This window comes from Pipistrellus hanaki (assembly GCF_964339955.1).
Source record: "Pipistrellus hanaki genome assembly, chromosome: 10".
NCBI classification, from domain to species: Eukaryota; Metazoa; Chordata; class Mammalia; order Chiroptera; family Vespertilionidae; genus Pipistrellus; species Pipistrellus hanaki.
The window spans coordinates 38599972-38620648 of record NC_140512.1 but is presented as its reverse complement, the minus strand read 5'-3'; the positions used below and the strand labels follow the sequence as shown (position 1 = coordinate 38620648).

At 37.9% G+C, this 20677-nt stretch overlaps 1 protein-coding gene across 4 annotated transcripts in view; it reads right to left on the bottom strand.

Annotated features, from left to right (window-relative positions):
* The window catches only part of HDAC9 (histone deacetylase 9), an 814141-nt gene that overhangs the window by 722888 nt on the left and 70576 nt on the right, over positions 1-20677 (bottom strand). For all 4 annotated transcript variants that reach the window (XM_084896713.1, XM_084896717.1, XM_084896714.1 and 1 more), the window contains exon 2: positions 20198-20315. In XM_084896713.1, the coding sequence (XP_084752839.1) occupies positions 20198-20219 (22 nt within the window). In that variant the 5' untranslated portion in view covers positions 20220-20315. The remainder of the gene's footprint in view (positions 1-20197; positions 20316-20677) is intronic.

Here is a 20677-nt window from a genome sequence, read left to right as displayed (position 1 = left end):
TCTCCACATTTGTACATATGAGGCAAATGAGGTTTAGAGATGATAATCTGGCAAATGGAAAAAAAAAGTGAGAAAGATTTAAACATGCATCTACCTAGCTTCAAAGCCCAGCCTTTTCCCACTAGAGCAGGAGAGCTCTAACCAAAGGCAACAATTGTCTCCCTCTCTGCCTCTGATAGGGTGTGCACAGTATGCCTCTCCCTACCAAGAAATGGAGTAGGCCCAGGAGCCAGGTGCCATCACACAGAGCACACACAATCCCTCTATGTAAGAGATAACTAAGGCCTGAATGCTGGCACCATAGAAGCCTATTCCACCTGGAACAGAAAATAGCCCATGAAGTCAGTAGAGCCACTGACTTCATGGCCAAATATGACTATAATTCTCATAAAACTATTTCATAAGCTGAGTAACAGGAGAATAATGATGTATACATATTTGAAATATTAAGCCAATATTTAAAAAATCATGTCAATGCTGAAACAAATCAACTAGGATGGTGACACCGATCATATTTATCTATCATTAGCTCTCACGGAGTTAGTGTTACTCAGTGAATATCAAGCCTACAACAAAATTGGAAGGGCATACATCTGTTCTGTCACTTTGCATAGTAGGTACTTAATAAATACTGTGGATGAATGGATGGATGAAAGGATGGATTCAGGAAAGAATGAATTTGAGTCACACTAATTGGTCACATTTGGAAATGTATAATTAAATATCTACCTCATTTTATGTAAGGTTTTAAAAATTATTTTCTTATTTTCCAATTAAATATATATCCCTATTTCCTTCTATGCCTAACTTATACAAGGGCCAAGGGTTTAAGTTTGGGTTTTTTTGTTTTGTTTTCAGAAAAAAACACACACAATTACATGCTATTACTTTACTTATAAAATTTAAATTGAGGGTTCATTTAAAAATAGTAGATTTAAAAGAAATTTGGGGAAAATAGAAATTACTGAGAATAGGAAAAAATCTGTATATATGTAGAAGATAATATAATAGGTTTCTAAACGAGGTAATTTTGCTTATTAGTGGTGCAAATTAGGAAAGATAAAAGGAAAAAAATGTAATGATATTTATTTCAATGTACTATTATTTAACCATTTCAATGATAATGTAGAAAGTTTTACAGAAAAAAAAATGCCTTTCCTTCATCTTTTTTTCTGGTCATAGTATATCTCTCATTTCATAATCTTATTGTTAATGTCTTTTATCTTGCATCATCAGGGGTCTTTTTACAAGTCAGTTCATATCACTTTGGTGAAAGACAAGCCACATATTCATACACACATATACCAATAGTCATTTACACACATATATTTAATACCTGTAATTATATATGTATACATATCTCAATACATAACACAGAAATGAGACAATTCATGTGTTAGCTAAACAGTTATCTACAAGTTAAACTCCTTTGTGTATTACACACACACAAATTTATAAAAAAATATCTCATGCTCATAAAATGTGAGAAAATCACCTCTTTTGGGAATTCACTTTAATTAATGTGTCTGAGTTTCTCACACGCCTCAGTGGTGTGTGAAAAGGTGGCCAGAGGACTCGGTATGACTAAGTGTCATAATGCCAGGCAGCACTGGCTGATTTCCTCGGCACACGTGGCAGGAGGAGTTCCACAGCGATCACACCCATGCACCTGCGCTCTGAGCCTATCAGAGGACCACCAGGCCTTCCTTCCCAGGCCCGGCAAGGCCATGTGAACCCCTGAGGATTCTGGCTCAGCAGGCTCAAGTGGGACCCAGAGGACTCATGCATTAAGAAGCCCATGGGATTCTTACCAGACAAGCCCGGAAAACACTGACATCAAGTGAGGAAGAGAGTGCACTGATGGAGAGGACTGGAAATATGGTTCACCCTATGGTTCCAGAGAACTGGAAATACGGTTCACTCTGGACACTAGGAACATCTCATGAGTAGTAGAAAGTTATGTAGGCCATGGCAAACCATGGAAGATTTTTGAAAAAGGAAATAATTCGATGTGTGCTTTAGTAGGAGTCGCTAGGCAGTATTGGACAATTAGGCTGAATGGAGAAGAGACTAAAAGTAGAAAGGCTAGCTGGGAGCGCTCTACAATAGTTGTAGCAAGAAAGAATGAGTGCTAATGGTTAGCAACAAAATGGAAAACAGAGTCAATCCAGATTCCAGCCAACCTGGAGCAAAGGAGCTGAGCAGAGTAAGGGTTTCAAAAATGGCACCACTGTTGTAAGCATAAGTGGCTAAGAAGATATCTGTGATGTTCGTAGAAAGACAGAAAGCCAAACAGATATAGATTAGGTGAAGTGAGTAAATGTATTAATAAATGACTGGTGAGAGACCATGTGCTGGGAAAGGAAATAGGGGTTTCACCCCTGTAGCACCATCTCTAGGAGGTAAGCTCTTTGAACCTCAACATCCTCATTTATAAATAATGCTATTAGAATCTATTTTGCCAGGTTGCTGTGAAGGTTAAATGAGTGTACTTGCCTAGTAGGTACTTATAAATACACTGTGGATGAATGGGTGGGTGAAAGGATAGATGCAGGGAAGAATGAATTTGTAGTCACACTAATTGGTCACATTCTGAAATGTATAATTAAATATCTCATTTTACTTGGAATTTTAAAAATGATTTTCTCATCTTCCAATTAAATATCTCTCCCTATTTTCTTCTAAGCCTAACTTGTCCAAGGCCAAAGGGTCTACTTTTGTTTGTTTGTTTGTTTGTTTTTGTTTTTTCAGAAAAAAACACACACTTGATCCACAATAGGTGCTTAATAGACAATTTCATTTATGCCTACTTTTACTTTCTCTGACTTTTTCCAATGACTTGAAACTATTCCAGGCACATAGTAGGCACTCAGTACACTTGATGAATGAGTGAATTGCTATTGCTATTACAATTCCATTGAAGACGGGGGAAAGATCATGGGATTTGCCCATTAGACAGTAATTGGTACACTTAGAGATTGCTTAAATGCCTAGGGGTTTTGTGCACATGAATGGAGTATAAGTCTCGTGCTTTGGCGAGAACAGTCTAATACATTTGTATTACAGAGAAAATGTTTTTTGCAGTTTATAGTTTTGTTTTATACTGCATGTTAAAGAAGGAAGAGCTCCCAGTCAGGAAAAAAAAAAAAATCTGCTTCCTTACCATCAACACTTTTAAAAGCGCCTTGTGCTTTAGAGTTTTTACAGTGTTTTATCTCATTTGATCCTCAAGCCTTTGAGTTAAGGAATTCAGTTACTATTACCTTCATTTCTATTTTAAAGATGAGAAAACTGGTGTTCGGTAAAGTTGAGTGAGTCTTTTGACCACGAGTGTTCCGAGCTTCCCATGACCCACAATCTGCAAGCCCGTTTATGTTATTTTAGTTGAGCTCTCCTCTGCTTCCCCCCACCCTGTTTTCCCTCCTACAATCTGGAAGTGAAGGTGGAGAACTATGGTTTTCTCAACATCCAACCAGCACCAGAGGAGACCTATCCTCCTGCGATCAGAGATGTTCACCTCATCCTTGTTAGCTCCAACAGAAAAATGTGCTGTTCTCACGGGAATATCAGGACAGTCTTTTAGAAAGCTTTCCTATAGAGAGAGTGCAAGCTTTAATTTTCTGATCTTAACTAATTGGTTAAACAAAAAATTTGTCATCATGTTGGATGACTGCCGTGACCTTGTACCACTCGTGGCACTGGACTTTCGAAATGCATGCCCATCCTGGCTCTATCCCTAACTAGATGCACAAATTTGGACATGTTATGTCATTGAGACTGGTTTTACATCTCTAGATAAAAGCACTTACTCCCTAGCATTTTCACTGTGAGTCAATGTTATACCACTTGGGACACTTGGAACTTGAGATATAATAAACACTTAATACATGGAGTTGCTATTCAGCAATGTGTGACATCTTACAGAGAAAGCAACACATGTCCAAACTGATCAAGATACTTTGCGCAACGTCACCAAACATCACCGTGTCACAGTAACGCTGCTTTCTTTATGGAGAAAAAATGCCCAAGATAATCACTGAATAATTTTTCTTGGCTGCAAGTGTCACATTCGCTCCAATGATTTTAAATTACTGGTTTGTAAACTAATACATTTGCAGTTCATAAACTGAAATAAGTGTGTGGGGAACCAGATCCATAGTTGATATTCAATAATCTTAAACATAAGAAAACAAGTGAGTTTAGAAACACGCAGAAAAGGGCTTTTTTTAAACACAAATATGTACTCTCAGGCATCCTTATAAGAATACCTAAATTAAATTAATTTTTCAAAATATTTTTAGCTTTCATAACTAATTAGACAATATTTTCTTACTTAGAAAGTATTTTTCCCTAAATGATAAGAATTCTACATGTGCTTCCTCCTGCTCCCTTGTATTTCCCTGGCTTTTCTTTTAATAGTGGATCTCCACATTGGTTGCATATTATAATCACTTTGGAGGTTTAATGAATACCCATGCCTCGGCCTCAGAATCATTGAGGATGGGGGTCCAGTTCAGGTGGGGTTTTTTGTTTAACTCTACAGACCTTTATTGCATAGCCCAGATTGAGAATCACTGACTTACCCAATGTCTTCAAACAACGGAATGATGGATTGTTTTTTTTGTTTGTTTTTTGTTTGTTTTTTGCCTTGTTGACTGCTCTCTGTAAAGAATATTGTTTTACTTCAAACCTAAAAATGCTTACTCTGAAAGCCAATCTTGACCTTTAGCACAAGTTAGTTTGATTTCCCTTGATTCTAATCAAACACATTTGTGAGTCCCATTCCATTAATTTTTCTAAAGTAAGTGGGATGAGTTACATAAGAAGATCACATTATACACAGCACTTAATTACAGTACTAGAAAAATAGGACATGCAAGATACAGACTAGATCTCTGCAGCGTTTAGGTTATGGTGTTAATTTTATAATACTTAAAATTATAAATCAATTACAAATCAATGAGAAAAATGTGATTCTACAAGAAGCAACACAAGAAACATAGCATTATAACATTAAAATATTTGACACAGCCATATAACTATTTTGAAGTCCTTTTTATTCAGTACCTGAAACCCTTCTAATGAATATGCTGGAGTTGGATTGTGGAACAATGAGGGTTAAAAGAATAAGAAAAGCCTGGGAAATTTAGTCTGATTATACTTACAAAAAAGAAAGTGTAACATATTTCAAAGGCAACGGTTTTATTTTCCTGGGTTATTTAATAGTACACTGTGATAATAGTGGAATGAAATAAAATTTCAGCCCTGAGAGGTTTCTCAGTGGTTAGAGCACTGGCCTTCACACCAAGGGATCCTGGGTTGGATTCTCTGGTCCAGGCTACCTGGGTTATACACCTGCCCCTAGTAGGGGTTCCTGTGGGAGACAACCCGGTCGATGTGTCTCTCTCACATGACATCTCTTCCTCTCCCTCTCCATCTCTCTCTTATACTCTCTCTCTGAAAAGCAATGGAAAAAATATCCTCTGGTGAGGATTAACAAAACAAAAGAAATAAAGTTCCAGGTACTCAGGAGTTGTTAGAGAATGACACTGGACAGCAAAGACACCTCACCATTTATGTGTTATTTGCTTCAAAAGAACAAAAATATCTAACTGTTCTGCTAATCCTCTTGCACTAGCATAACTGCTCTACAGAGCAACCCTTTCCACTGGGGAAAACATGGAGTAAGGTGGAAAAATGGAATCCAAGGATTTGAAACTGAATACGGTTCATAAATACAGGTACCAGAAGTTAAGAAAGTGTTCGCATTTGTCTCCTTTGAGCCATTGGAGTTATTAAGTAGAATCTTAAGCATAGGTAGAAAAATCCAGGCTTAAAAGACTGGTTCGTTTGTTTATTTAAATACTTAAGATTTTTTTTTTAATGAATCGTGTTAAGTGACTGGCATCTTTAAAAAGATGCCAAGATACTGTCCCTGAAAGTCTCAATGTATCTGTTCCACACGCTGTTTATAAGCCCTACAGTTACTGAAATAATTTACAAGCACTGAGGGATGATGGGGACTTATCCTCTAGAATTATGCAAAAGGAGACGTTCAAAGAATTAATCTTATAGTCTCTCTTACCTTGATCTCTGCATTTATTGTGTATGGTACATCTTATTAACAATGTAGGGCTTTGTTGATGTGATTAAAGATCTGGAGATGGAGAGATTATTCTGTATTAACCAGGTGGGCCCTAAATACAATCACATGTATCCTTACAATGGGAGGCAAAGGGAGATTGACTCAGAAGAGGAGAAGGAACTGTGACCACAGAGGCAGAGATTGGAGTGATGAAGCCACAAGCTAGGGAATGCTGGCAGCCACCAGAAGGAACCAATTCTGCCCTGGAGCCTCTGGAGGGAGCGCCGCCATGCTGACGCCCAGAAGTCCGCCTGGGGACACCAGTTTTGGAGTTCCGGCTTTGCAGAACTGTGAGGGAATAAACTGTTCTTTTAAGCCATCAAGCTCTCGTCTATCTATTCTTCACTAAACCTCCCTTTGTCTCTGTTTCCTGGTAATTTGTTACAGTGGCCACAGGGATCCTAAGGCAAGACAGAACACTGATATCCGGAGAGGTCAAGTGGCTTTTCCAAAGCCCCATGTTAGTCAGGGCTGAGCCCGGGTTTCTAATAGGGATTTCCTGACTCTTGCTGGCAAGCTTCCTGGCTCTTTCCACATGACTCAGCTGCTTTCTCCAGATGATAAAAGTCCCCGAGTTCTGCAACTCTCTGCTCTAAATCTGGGTACCAAATATAACCTCTTCTGTGGCCATGAGATGGAAACTGCAAAAATGATAAATTACTTACACTCAGCACGTTACCTGAGTTGACCCACAAAAGAGTCATTCGACAGAAATGATAACGCAATGTTGCCAGTGTAAGATCCAGAAAGATACTCCTGGCCAATATTTTTATCAAGCCATATGTAATTAATGTACAATAGCAAGTGTCCAGAGGGCAAAGGAAGGAGGGAGTACCTACAAGAAATGCTGGCATGGCAAATAGTATAAAAAACACCAAAAAGGTGAAGTAAGGCAAGAAAGTGGCTCACCATTGGGGGTGGGATAAAGTAGAGAGTTGGCATATAATATAAAGGAGAAATGAAAGGATTCCATTTATTCAAAAGTGAATAAATTGGAGACAGAAACCAAACTGGAAATTGTGGTAGAACATAGAAATGATGCTTTTTCTCATCAGTGACATCCAAGTTTACAGTGACATTCACAAAAGGGTAACTAGTTTTCAGGTGAGAAAAAATATATAGAAGCTTATGTGTAATGACTCTAAATGAATGCCAGATCCTTTACTATCTTTTTTATTTACAATTATACCTTTCATGTACCAATACAACAAATTCATGACATATTTTACAAACAAGGAAACTGGGACAAAGGGAGACTTAGTGAATAATAGGTAGATGACAAGTTAACACTTGTTTCCAGAGCTTATGTTTAAATTATTGGGTCTTTGCTAATAACTACAAATATGGATCTGCATAATTTATCATTAATGGACAGACAAGGTAGCAAAGTAGTCAAAGCAAGGGGTATGGATTTATTCAGACCTCACGAGCATGAGGACTTTTCTTCATAGGGTTGAAGGGGTAGATAATAATCCGGACTATAAGAGAAGCAGAAGCAAAAAGATCAAACTTCTTCACCTCATACATTGGTTAAGAACACACAACCACAACAGGATGCAAACATTTCCTTAATAATCCTACAGTTATAACAAGCAAAGTAAACAATCTAACCTTAACAAGTCCCTGCTCCCCAAGGACCTCAGGTTTCTCTCTTAGTTTAAGATGTAGTCACTCATTTAGACTTGGCAAATCCCTCCGGGTTCGGGGAGAGTGCGATCAAACTAATGGGTTATGGCGTATTGTCAGTGGATGTTACCCCGCAGGAGGCTGGACCATTGCATCATTCAGGGTAAAGACATACTTGTTATGTGTGTGACAAACAAAAGCCTCCCCAAAGGGGTTCCCAGAGAGCCTTGTGTGAAAGACTGGTAGTGTGTGCCTGTTCCACATCTGTTCTGTCCATTATCTTTAGAAAAATGAATTTCCTGGGCAAATAGGAAAGGAACCTCAATGGACTAGATATATAAGGTAATAGATCACTTTGTCTACTAACTATTACACTGCAACACTGTCAAATAACAGAGCCAGAAACACACAAAGTTTAAGATCCTAACTTAATCTTTCTGAAGACTTCAACTATTATATTAAAGTGCTTATAAGCTCATTATTTTTTTTTCCTCATATCAAACAAATTTTTATTGGGTGATATTGGTTAATAAAATTATTTTAAATAAAAGGAACTGATTCAACCATATATAGATTGAAAAGTCATAAATTTTAGACCAGTTGTTTTTTATACATATTTTATTCAAGGTCCTTGGAAACACAATATATAAAAAAGTAACTTGATGGCCTAACCGGTTTGGCTCAATGGATAGAGCGTTGGCCTGGGGATTGAAAGGTCCCAGGTTTGATTCCAGTCAAGGGCATGTACCTTGGTTGCGGGCACATCCCCAGAAGAGGGTGTACAAGACGCAGCTGATCGATGTCTCTCTCATCGATGTTTCTAACTCTCTATCCCTCTCACTTCCTCTTTGTAAAAAATCAATAAAATATATTTTTAAAGTATTTAAAAACAAGTAACTTAATAATACAGTATGCAAAAGTGCATTAATTTTTTAAAGTAGGATGTTGTACTAATGAATCTTAAACTAACTTTAAACAACTTCCAGCCTAACCACTATTCAAAATACTTTTACTCTTCCCTCTATTCTTAACTATAACGTGTGTTTTCTTATGGGGAGGGAGTTAGCTTGTGTTAGAACAGGGAGAGGTCCGAGTTCCTAAAAGGAAAAAGGCTGGTAGGGTTGCTTCAACCCCACTGTGCTAGCTAGCAGCTCCAAATTTAGAGGCTTCTCCACATTTAGGGAACTCAGTATGTGGCCACAAGTCTTACAAACAATAACCACCCTATTCCAATGCTAATTGTTCAAGAAATAGGCGAGCCACCCCAGAAGAAAGAAAAAACACTTCAGCACTACATAGAGGTTAAAGAACATCTCAAAACTGTCATTCAGAAGAAGTGAAAAGACTTCAAAATGAGTAAATGAGAAAAATATAATTAGGAAGGGCCATGATTTACCAGAGATCAAGCAGCTTGGTTTCGCTCAGATATTTCCAACTGCCTCCCCCCCCCCCCCGCCCCGCCCCAATGATAGCACCACTATCATCAGCCTCCTCACAACCTGACCTTTCTCCCCCCTCACTTATTTGGCTCCTTTTTTGGGCTAGGGCCGTGGTCGGCAAACCGTGGCTCGCGAGCCACATGCGGCTCTTTGGCCTCTTGAGTGTGGCTCTTCCACAAAATACCACGGCCTGGGCGAGTCTATTTTGAAGGAGTAGAATTAGAAGGAGTATAAGTTTAAAAAATTTGGCTCTCAAAGAAAATGTCAATTGTTGTACTGTTGATATTTGGCTCTGTTGACTAATGAGTTTGCCGATCACTGGGCTAGGGGCAGTGTATTAGTAGTTAACTAAGCGAGCAACTTTGAGTAAAATAAATAGCATTGCTTTACTTAAAAAAAAAAAAAAAAAAATCTTAGAAAGATGTCCTTAGTTCTCAAAAAGCTTAGTGTATTACTAAGACAACTCCCAGCACTAAGAGGTAAGTCCTATAAGCAACAGGGGTAGCAGATGTCAGAGAGGCCTGGGTCACCCAGGAAGGCTTCGGAGGAGAATGGAATGGAAGCCCAGGCTTAAGCATAAGGACTAGTAAAGGGATTCCTCGAGAGCCAGGGGGTGGTGGTGTGGAGTGGGGCCTGGGGAGATGACACTCCCTGCAGAGAGAAAGGCAGCAGAGCAGGACCTGGGAAGGCGCACAGCTCCATGTGGCGACCAGAACAAGGTGCAGGTTCATTGAAAAGATGAAGAAAGACACATGACCAGGGGCAGGGGCCTTGTGTCCCTCTGGTAGAGGTGACAGAAAGCCACGGACATTTCTCAAACAAGCGGTGACTTGACCAGATTTAGGCTAGAGGAAGATTAGCCTCTTAAGAGAAAACAGACTTGCAGGTAAGAGGCTCAGAACCTAGTCCCCTTCTAGAAACTTTCTGACTTGAGTATATGTACTAAGAGGTTTTACTTTATCCTCTTTACGTCCTTTCCTCCTCGTGTATTTTATTTTAAAAAACTTATATAGATCTCAAGTCCTTTTTGGAGTTAGGCAGCATAAAAGTAAAAGGAAGGAAGGTAGGGAAGCAGATGGGTAGGTGAAATATCTGTTCTCCCAACAGAAGGGAAAATGAACTCTGACAAATTTTATTGAAATTCGGAGATTTAATAGAACACATTGCCTTAACACATTATGGTATATATTATTTTCCTCTTTTTATTTATTTATTTTTTTAATATATTTTATTGATTTTTTACAGAGAGGGAGAGAGATAGAGAGCTAGAAACATTGATGAGAGAGAAACATCGACCAGCTGCTTCTTGCACATCCCCTACCGGGGATGTGCCTGCAACCAAGGTAAATGCCCTTGACCGGAATCGAACCCGGGACCTTTCAGTCCGCAGACCGACACTCTACCACTGAGCCAAACCGGTTTCGGCTATTTTTCCTCTTTTAATAATTGGCTTCCTGACTTTTTCTACTAATTCCTAGGCCCTTTCACTAATATACTATTACCTTTAAAAACAGTTTTACAATTTATCATTTCACTTTCAACATAAAACCAAAAAAAAAAAGATATATTCAATTTCCTTCATCACTAAATAAAGCACTATATCATAGGCACAAAGATTATAATATATTAAAAATAACATACAAGCTGCCCCACAAAAATTGTCATAGCTACATGCTTTTTATTTTCTTAAGTCTTGAATTATAATACTTCTTTGACAACATATGATGAGAGAAGATAGGACTTCAGGAAGAATTCTTTCACAATCACTGGGTGAATAGTTTATTTCAATAGACAGTACACCCTAAATTATAGTAAAATTCTCAAAACGCCCATATCCATGGACACACTGGGCAGATATTTGGGATCCCAGTGAAAAACTGAACAAGTAATTACAATCACATGTCCTATTTTTTCCTATTAAATATAAATTTAAAAAAGAGGGGTCCGGGATAAAGTCCTGGCTTTGCCCATCTGTCGGCACAGTAGTCTTAGATCTCCAGAAAAAGCTGAACTCTCGAGGTCAGGAAAGCACAGGTTTGGTAATGAAGTAGCTGCTCCAGTAAAAAGACCCAGGAAGTGTCATCGCTTTTATTGAACACCCGTACCTTCCCAGAGTCCAAACCTCACAACTGGCTTTCCTTGTTAATCATTTGTTTATGTCATTTCAGCATTTCTCTCTGAAAAACAATTTCATCCGAGAGTGAAAGATAAAAGACAAAATGCCGACATCTGTGCCCCTATGATTATCCACCCTCACAGGACTCACATAATTCCAAAGAGAGTAGAATTATTAGGGCAAATTCCAACTCTAAAGGAAATTCCCCAGCTCGGCCAGCTGCCAGGGGGACTATAATACAGTGGGAAGAGTTAAGAAGAGTCTGGGGAGAAGAGGTTAATTACGCAGCACTACCTAAGGAGCAACCATCTACCATCAGAGGAAAGAGGCTTACATAAACAAAGGCTTGAAAGTGATCCCGAAAGGAAAGACTTAAAACAAGTTCACAGAAGATCTCAGTTTTTCCATTTTCTGTAACTCGAGATGATATTTTAAAGAAAAGCTCACCAATAATTTAATAGTGTGTCTTTTATTTTGGATATTAAAGTAACTCTGAAGCAACACAAATAAATCGACACATGGATGGATATGCATTGATTAAACTTATTGATCATAATTTGCAAGGCATGCATATCAAAACTATAATAATGTTTCACGTATTACAAAAACCCAGATTTTTTTAAATCTATATAGCAGAGATAGAGAGAACCAAGAAAATAAGGGTGTCAGGAGACAGTTAAAATACAATTACCATATGCAAGAGAAAATAAACATGTATTTTGCTCATTGAAGAGACCTCTGTGCATTTCTTTATAATGTACAGAACTTATTCTTATCTTACTAAGTTCATTCAACGTAATTCTTTACTTCCCAACCAAACAATAAATTAGAGGCTAAATTATAAATGGGGAACACTACTATATATTGACATTCTCAAAAGATGATAGACAAATATTAATAAGTAAACAGAAAACCATATAAAGCAAAGTATTTGACTGTTATTTAGTGAAAGGTATATTGCCCTATATACCTCTGTATTGCTCAGAGTTATTATAGTGTTGCAACACAAAAACAAACACACACCATACAACTTACACAAAGTTTGGGTGCCTTTAAGAGAAAACCCTAAATTATACAGAGAGAAAAAAATTATGTAAAGATCCCACATAATACTATAAACAAAAGGCTGCCCCTGTGTATTTTGCAGAATTACCAAAATTTTGCTTGTGAATCCTCAGAAAATAAAGCATAGTATTGTTTTATATTTGTGTTCCTGAAAACGTCAATGTAAAACAAATATTTACCAACCATTGTATTCACCTAGATTTTCATAGTGACATTTAAAACTATGAAGGTGCTTAAAAATGTGACACCAATATGCAACAAAGGGCAACCATAAGAACTGTGAATATTAAGTGAATCCTTCCTCAGCATATATGAAACTATAATTTGAGATAAATGACATGACCTTTTTTTTTTTTTCAAGTCTTCAACTGTCACTGACATGACTTTTGCACACCCATTAAGGGCACAATATCTACATTATACATATTATTCCCATTTTCTGGAGTGTCCCCACTAAGAACAAGAACTTGAATTTTTCTAATAGCTACTCTGCTTCACTATTTACCATGATTCACAAAGAACAGTCTGGTTAAGCAGATCTTAGAAAATGTGTATCCCTTGATCTGCCCTGATTTTAATGTATTTCTATCTCTTTAAAGGAATCTCACTTAACTCTTTAGCAACTGGCTTAATCAAAGATGCATTATGAAACACTCCACCTCTTGTACACAATGTCTTATTTGCACTCCCAGATGTAAATGTTCAAGACAAATATGGTAGATACTAGCTAGCCATTCACCAAACCTGTTTCCCTCTCTTCCTGGACTACTGCTAATTACATTTCCTAATCCTCTTGGCAATGACGTGTGACCACATGTTAAATTCTACCCAATACACTGTGCATGGAAGCAATGTATCTAAGGAAACTTACACCCAGTCCACTGCTTCCATTGCCCTTCCATCAGCTTGGAGATGCACATTTGTGGAATCCACTAGTTACAGAAGCATGAGCCACACGTCGCAAGCTGTCTAAGACCCTGAACAGCCACTAGAAAAAGAACAGCCTACCCACCACTCAGGAAAACCTTTTTGGTGTTTATGTGAGTGAGAAATAGCCTCCCTTCCTGTTTGAACTACATGATGGGAGGTTGGGTAGTGTAACAACAATGAAGAAATATATAAACTAAGTTACCCATCAAAATGTATTGTGGAAAGCAAAGCTGGGAACAAGTAAATGTGCAGAATAAACTTAAATTGAGCATTGTGGGAAAAGGTTTGTGCCTCACTTTTAAAGCCTTGCCCCTTGGGAACTGGAGAATTAATAAAATTAAATGCTCACCCTGCTTTATGGTTCACATTTGAAAATCAGATTGAGAAGTTTAGACTTAAAAATAGGAAAAGAATGAAAAACTTAGCTGTAAAGTTATTTAAAAAAAATGCAACCAAGACAATATTTATAAATTTAATATTTCATGTTTCCCACCAATACTGCACTCTGTGATCAAAGTATATTACCAAAAAAGAACTCAAGGGACTAATGTATTTGTTAATATTAGAATATTTTTCTTGCACACCACTTGAAATAGATAATTAGCAGGAACCTGAAATATTTTAGTTACAGGGAGCTTACTGCAATGAGGTTTGGCCTGCATTTCATTAAAAAGCCAAAGGATCGCTCATCTGGGGAAGCCATAACCTACTTGATTTGTCCTAAGACTCTATTTCATCTACTATTCATTTTTTAAAAATTTTTATTGAATTTATTGGGTGTACCACTCATTTTTTATGGTAACACATAGTGAACAAACGGAAGAAAAAGTCCCCACTTGGACATTATGATATTTGTTTGTAGCTTTGTCCTGGTTTTCCTTCCCTAACTTAATGACTAAATGGCACCACAGTGGGCAATGCGCTGGAGTAAAAGTGGTGAATCATTAAAGCGTTCGTAAATTTTAAAAACAGGGGCAGGCCTTCTGGGTCCCATATGCTTCCAGAAAACCCAATGTGGTGCTGTATTAATTGAACTGTGAAGCTTTTATTAGTCCTCTCTCAGAATGCCTGCAGTGAAGCTTTTATTCATGCCTGCCCTCAAATTGTTTATACTACTTAGCATTTCATAACAAAGTTATATTTCAAAGAACTTTTTGATCATTAGTTAGACCTACTCTACATTTCCATAAGAGAATTCAGCTGTTTCACAAAACAGAGGCATGTAGGGAAAACCCAAGGAATTTGTGGCCTAAGACTTGCCAATGAGAAAAGAAAAGGAGTAGAATATAAGATCTTGCCACAAACATTTAGTTCATATAAATAGCCTGGTCCTCTCACTCCATATGGGTGGAGTAGTTTTTACACATTCCCACATCGGTGAAGAAAAAGAGAAACTAGCTACCTTTACGCAATGTGCTTTGAAAACTAAAGTTATAGGGCTTTGCAGTCTCTGTCATGGCAATTCCACAATCCAAAGTTCCCTAGAAGCCTACAAGGCCACATCATTACATACTTCCAGGGGGGCATCATGACCTGACTTCTATGTTTAGAAAATCCTTTTGGGTGCATGTTCATTAACTAACTTACATAAATTAGATTCATCAAATTAAAAGTCATTCTAGGGTTGATGCAGCCTAATTTATTTATTCTTAAAAATGTCCAGGCTCTCCGAAACCGGTTTGGCTCAGTGGTAGACTGTCGGTCTTCGGACTGAAAGGTCCCAGGTTCAATTCCGGTCAAGGGCATATACGTTGGTTGCGGGCACATCCCCGGTAGGGGGTGTGCAAGAGGCAACTGGTCGATGTTTCTCTCTCATCGATGTTTCTAGCTCTCTATCTCTCTCCCTTCCTCTCTGTAAAAACTCAATAAAGTATATTTTTTTTAAAAATGTCCAGGCTCTAATCATGTTTTCTATAATCTCAGTATCATACTAAAAATCTGATCTAGATTGAAATAGGTAAGAGACTCGCTTTGAGGGGGTGGGAGTGGGGTGGAGGGAATGGCATTCTATCTATAAGAATCTCTTTGGTTCATTTCTACATAACAATAGTATGGCCTACCCCTGGTTGCTGTGGTGTGGCTCCTGTGTACTGAATGGTTCGATTCCAGGCAGGGTGCATGCCTGATGTCTCTTGCACATCCCCATTAGGGGGTGTGCAAGAGACATCAGATCAATGTTTCACCCTCACATGGATATTTCTCTTTCCCTCTCCAGTCTCTCTAAAAATCATTAAAAAAAAAAAAAAAATAACCAACAACATAGAATGGTCCAGGTGGCAGAGAATACATATAAGCCATTAGACTTTTCAGACAAATTGTACCTCCTCTAGTTTTCAACAGCACTAGTGCTTTATTTACCAGAAAGCAAAATAACTGAGTTATATCTCAGGTCACAGGAGAAATCACCTATTTTGAGGCTGGATTTAATGGTGTATTTTTTATTAGAGAAATTAAAGAGCACCCTGTGACTTGGTGTGTACTTCACCAAGTCACAGGGAAGAGCACTGCTTTCTGGATGCTATTTAGAACCTCCTCCAGGTCTACCACTCCAGTCTCTCTAAGGGAGGGGTCTGAGACTGTATTGTTAACAAGAGCTCCAGGTGGTTTTTGTTATCGGACATGTCTGAGAAACTCTAGATTAGATGAGGCCTAATGTCTTTCCTTCTGAAATGTGGCAATCCTGAGAAAAATTAAATGATTAGAAATGGCATACATATTGCTATATGGGAGAAATTAATTTGCTGCTCATATATTTCTTAAAGCACTCAGCACTCTGAACTAATCAGAACTACTTACACTTCTCTCCCACTAAAAGGTGTTATCCAGAAAGGTAGAAACTATGATTTATGTAGTGCTCTTTGTGTCCCTAGTAAAGAACACTGTGACTGCCATAAAATAGCTGCTTAATAAATTTTGAATGAATGACTATCTCAATTGCAGCAGCTAGCTGCCAATCTCATCCACATAGTCTTGCCTCCATTCAGGCCAAAAAAGCAATACCCAGTGCCCTGACTCAGAATGTTATCAGGGCAGCAAGATTAAAATAAAAAGCAGTAATTCTACATTCAACACTCAGCACTTATTCTTTGAATGCATGATCAAGGCATAATATTTAGTATTTGATATCAACTATGCTTAAATATGAATGGAGAATTTTTATGAGAATGGTGCCAATGCATGGGGAAAATATATGAATTCACACTATCCCGGAATCAATTTTCAAGACAAACAGAAATACCCTGCCTGAGAAACAGACTATTAAGTAATTTCTGTAATAACTGAAATGACTCTATTTTTCTGGTGCACAGAAACTCTTTAGAGCCCTTTTGGAACAAAAGCAAAATAAATCAATGGCAAATGCATAAGACCGATTTAATTCTCTTTTTACATAATTCAGAAAAAGAAGATATAAGAAAAACACTTTTGCTAAATCAAACAATTAGGCTATTTCTCGCCAGTAGAATATTCATTGTGCCTTAAGATACAGACTAAGAGCAGAATGCTGTATCTATATGTTTATGGCTGAGCATTTTCCTTTATATATGCCAAGTGTATTTCAGGTTTGTATTTTCAATAAACAGAAAAGTCTGCCATCCACCTGGCCCATTTGCTTTGACTTTCCTCAATTCAGATTTCATTCATAAAAACTTCCCAAAAGAATTGATTGAGACCTCTGTATAATGCTGTTCTCAATAGAGAAAAAGTATGTATTGGAAAGTACACAAAGAAATTTTAATGATTATATGATCAAATGAGCTTCACTCAATAGTTGTCTCATTTGCCACGCACTTTTTTTCCTTCTCCTAACTCAGTGGTCAGCAAACTCATTAATCAACAGAGCGACAAACTGCAGCTCTGCTCGCGAACCACAGTTTGTAGACCACTGTTCTATTTGGTATTATTTTACTTTTTGAGAGTCCAATGTATTTGATTACCTTATGTCTCTCTCTCTCTCTCTCTCTCTCTCTCTCTCTCTCTCTCTCTCTCTCTCTCTCTCTCTCTCATTCTATATATATATATATATATATATATATATATATATATATGTAAACTCTGAGTTTTTTCTAAAATGCTGCAAGTTGTTATCATCTGGAGTATCAGAAGCCAAGTTATGCAGTGCAGTCCTTTCTTTCCCAAATGCACCTCAAAGTATGGATCACATTCACTTTCTGCACAACCATCCACCTACGCTGGGTGGAGAGTAAAACTCCTATTTAACCTCAAGTCCCCTTTAATCGTGGCTGTTTCTTCTCCCTCAGGAGGAATTAGCTCATGCACTCATCTGTTTTCCTTCTGTCATTTACCTCACAAAGTTCAGCAAATGTTACTTCTGACCATCTGTTCCTTACATATATATATACCATTTCTATAGCTTTCTTGCCCAATATACTTTACCTCTTAAGCAATTACCTCAGCAGCAATATTAATAACAAAAATCTCACCCCACCCTCTGTTTCACACATAAAATGAGAAAAACCAAGAGTGATATCACTTTACAGACCTCTCCAAAAGTATTACTTTTTTTTAGAATGAAATTGAATGTAATACAGACCTACCTGAGAAATTCTTTAAGGTGCCCATAGCTCACATTAAGAGTCACCATAAAATCTATCATCTGTTTAACTTTCTGCCATTTGACCCACTCTACTTCAAGAATGGAAAATTTTAAAATAGTTCTTACTACCTTGCAATGATTCTCTTCTTCAACTAAGTTTACCTAAATATTTCAGTATCCATTCATTGCAATCTAGCTACCGTTAAATAGCCTTGGGGAACTAAACTGGGAATCTAACCCCTTACAATAGTGTTCTATTGGGACTATGTGATTCTGATTAAAAATGATTGGATCCATGTCTACACATGTTAGAAAGGTGGTAAATAAAGACCGCAGAGACACTGTAATTGCTACACTGGCACTATTTGAAAGTTAATAACTTTTAAAAATTGAGTGACCTTATAATCTGGATTCAGACTTTTCTTGTGTAGTTTCATCCTCCATTAGCCTTGATGGTATGTGCACTCTGTGTCCATTTTCAAGATTACATACAGGTAGAAATGCCGCTTCAAATATTTAATTTGGATACAGTTGTCACTGCCATAATTTCTATTTTCCTATCATTCAATCTACCCTGTTTCCCTGTCACTTTCCTGAAGCAAATATGGGAGTAATGAACGAGGAGGGTGGGGGGGGAGAGAGAGAGAGAGATGGCAGTCTTGAGAATTAAAGACAAGCTCCTATATAAATTCTATACAATAACTAATAACTTCTGAAAATGGAAGATGGTCTCTTTTGTACTTAACCAATTTGATCCTATTGCTTTTAGTATGTTTTTTAGCGATTCCAACACATTCCACCACAAGGAAAAAAGTTTGACTGTGGTGGTTCTAAATTAAATGCTTCTGTTAAATTATGCAATTTTGAAACATTAAATTTATATATAAATGAATATTATATATATATTATTTATTTAAAATGTAATGTATCCATATATAAAATGGAAGCATGGTTTTTAAGTTCATCTCAACAGAAAAGATAAGGAGGCTATACTATAATGTGAAGAGCAATGCAGCTCACACAGGGCTATCTGCGAGGGTGGGGCAGGGTAGAGCGGGGAGCAGGCAGGGGAAGGAACGGGCACAGCAGGCTAGACAGTGGTTGCCAAAGTGTAGGCCTCAGGCAACAGTAGCATCAACCCACAAAAACTACAATTACCGAGCCCCACTCCAGACTATTGAGTCAAAACTATGGGCATGGGCTTGTTTTGGACAACCCCTTCCAAATGTGCTAAGGCATGGCAAAGATTGAGAACCTCTGGGCTGCAGGAACTCAGCAATAAGAGGCCTAGGTAACACTTCATCCACTTATTCTGATGTCAATGCCAATTACACATCATGACTGTGAATGAAGGTTCTGGAATGGCTTTGCTACATCGTTCAGAATCAACAATCACAGTTACACTCCACAATCAATTCCAGTTCCAAGTTCAACACACAAGCTGGTGGCCCACAGGGAGTGCGGGGAAAGATGGATGAGGCCAGAACATTTCAGAGCTGCTAATCTGGGTGTGGCCCTCCACAGAGTGAAACTCTTGGCAAAAGATTTTCCTTTCCAAACTCTGAATATAATATTACATTAGCTTCAATCTTGGACGTTGGATTGAAATAAGTAAATGCTCCTATAATAACTCAAATGGAAAATTCTTTTAAAATGTTTTCATGCTAAGCGTGTGTTTTCTGATCCTACTGCATCATTCTTAAGACTTGGATTATGTTTGTGCCAAAAGTGACACCCTGTTCCCAGAGGAATGGGTGTTGGCAATGCTGGTCACAGCACTAGACCAGCCCCATGTTACCCTGGATTCGGAGGAAGCAGGTGCTGAGATTATAATTAACTACGCATATAGGAAACAGGAGGGACAGCAAAGAAGGGTGGGGAGGAGAAATATCCTTCCTGTGGGTCAAAAGATGAAGGAGTGATCCCACACGCTCATGTTCAAGGTCCACAGAACCATTTAAGAGCATACAGACACCCATTAGGTATGAAAGTCTAATGGGTATGAATTAGATGCCTACGTCATATTTAATAAACATTTATAACTTCATAAGCTTCAACCCAAATGTCTCATTAGAAGCAGAGGAATGAAAACCTACTGCTCAGACAACAACACACAAACAAAATCAGTTGCCCGGAAAGCCAACTGGGTTTTGTAATCGAGGACACACTGTAGAACACAAAATTCAAAATCCATTCTATCAAGCAGTCTTCATCAGAAAAACAAACAGTTCTTTCATGACCTAAATTTCTGATCTGAAGCAATCCCAGGCAACAGCTCTCATGTAAAGTCTGCTAATGGTTTTTAAAGCAATCAGACTGACCGGGCTGCACTGGTGAGCTCATCTTGGGAGTCAGGAGGAGGACTGATGGGCTGGACGTGGGTTCACAGCCTTCCTGCAGCTGGCAATGCTGGTCCCCGAGGGCTGGGAGAAGAGAGATCTGGAATGCAAGAAAAATCGATGTGGATGATATAGCTTATGTCAAGCCACAAAGGAAAAAGAAACAGAGTCTCAGCTCAGCCACAACTCAACCGCGGGTCTTTGAGGCAGTCAGATCCACCTCTCAAATGTCTGAAATATTCACCTAGAATGATCTATATCAGTATATATTATTTAATATATATATTATATAGAGAGGTATAGTTATCATTATTTATACATTTATTATCATTTTACCTGTAAAAGAGCTAATTACCAGTCGTGCTTAAAAGAGGAATATTATGAACACCAAAATAAAAGAAAATCTGAGAATTATAGTTTCCTATTTACTAGTCACTGTAATTTATTTCTACTATCATTGTT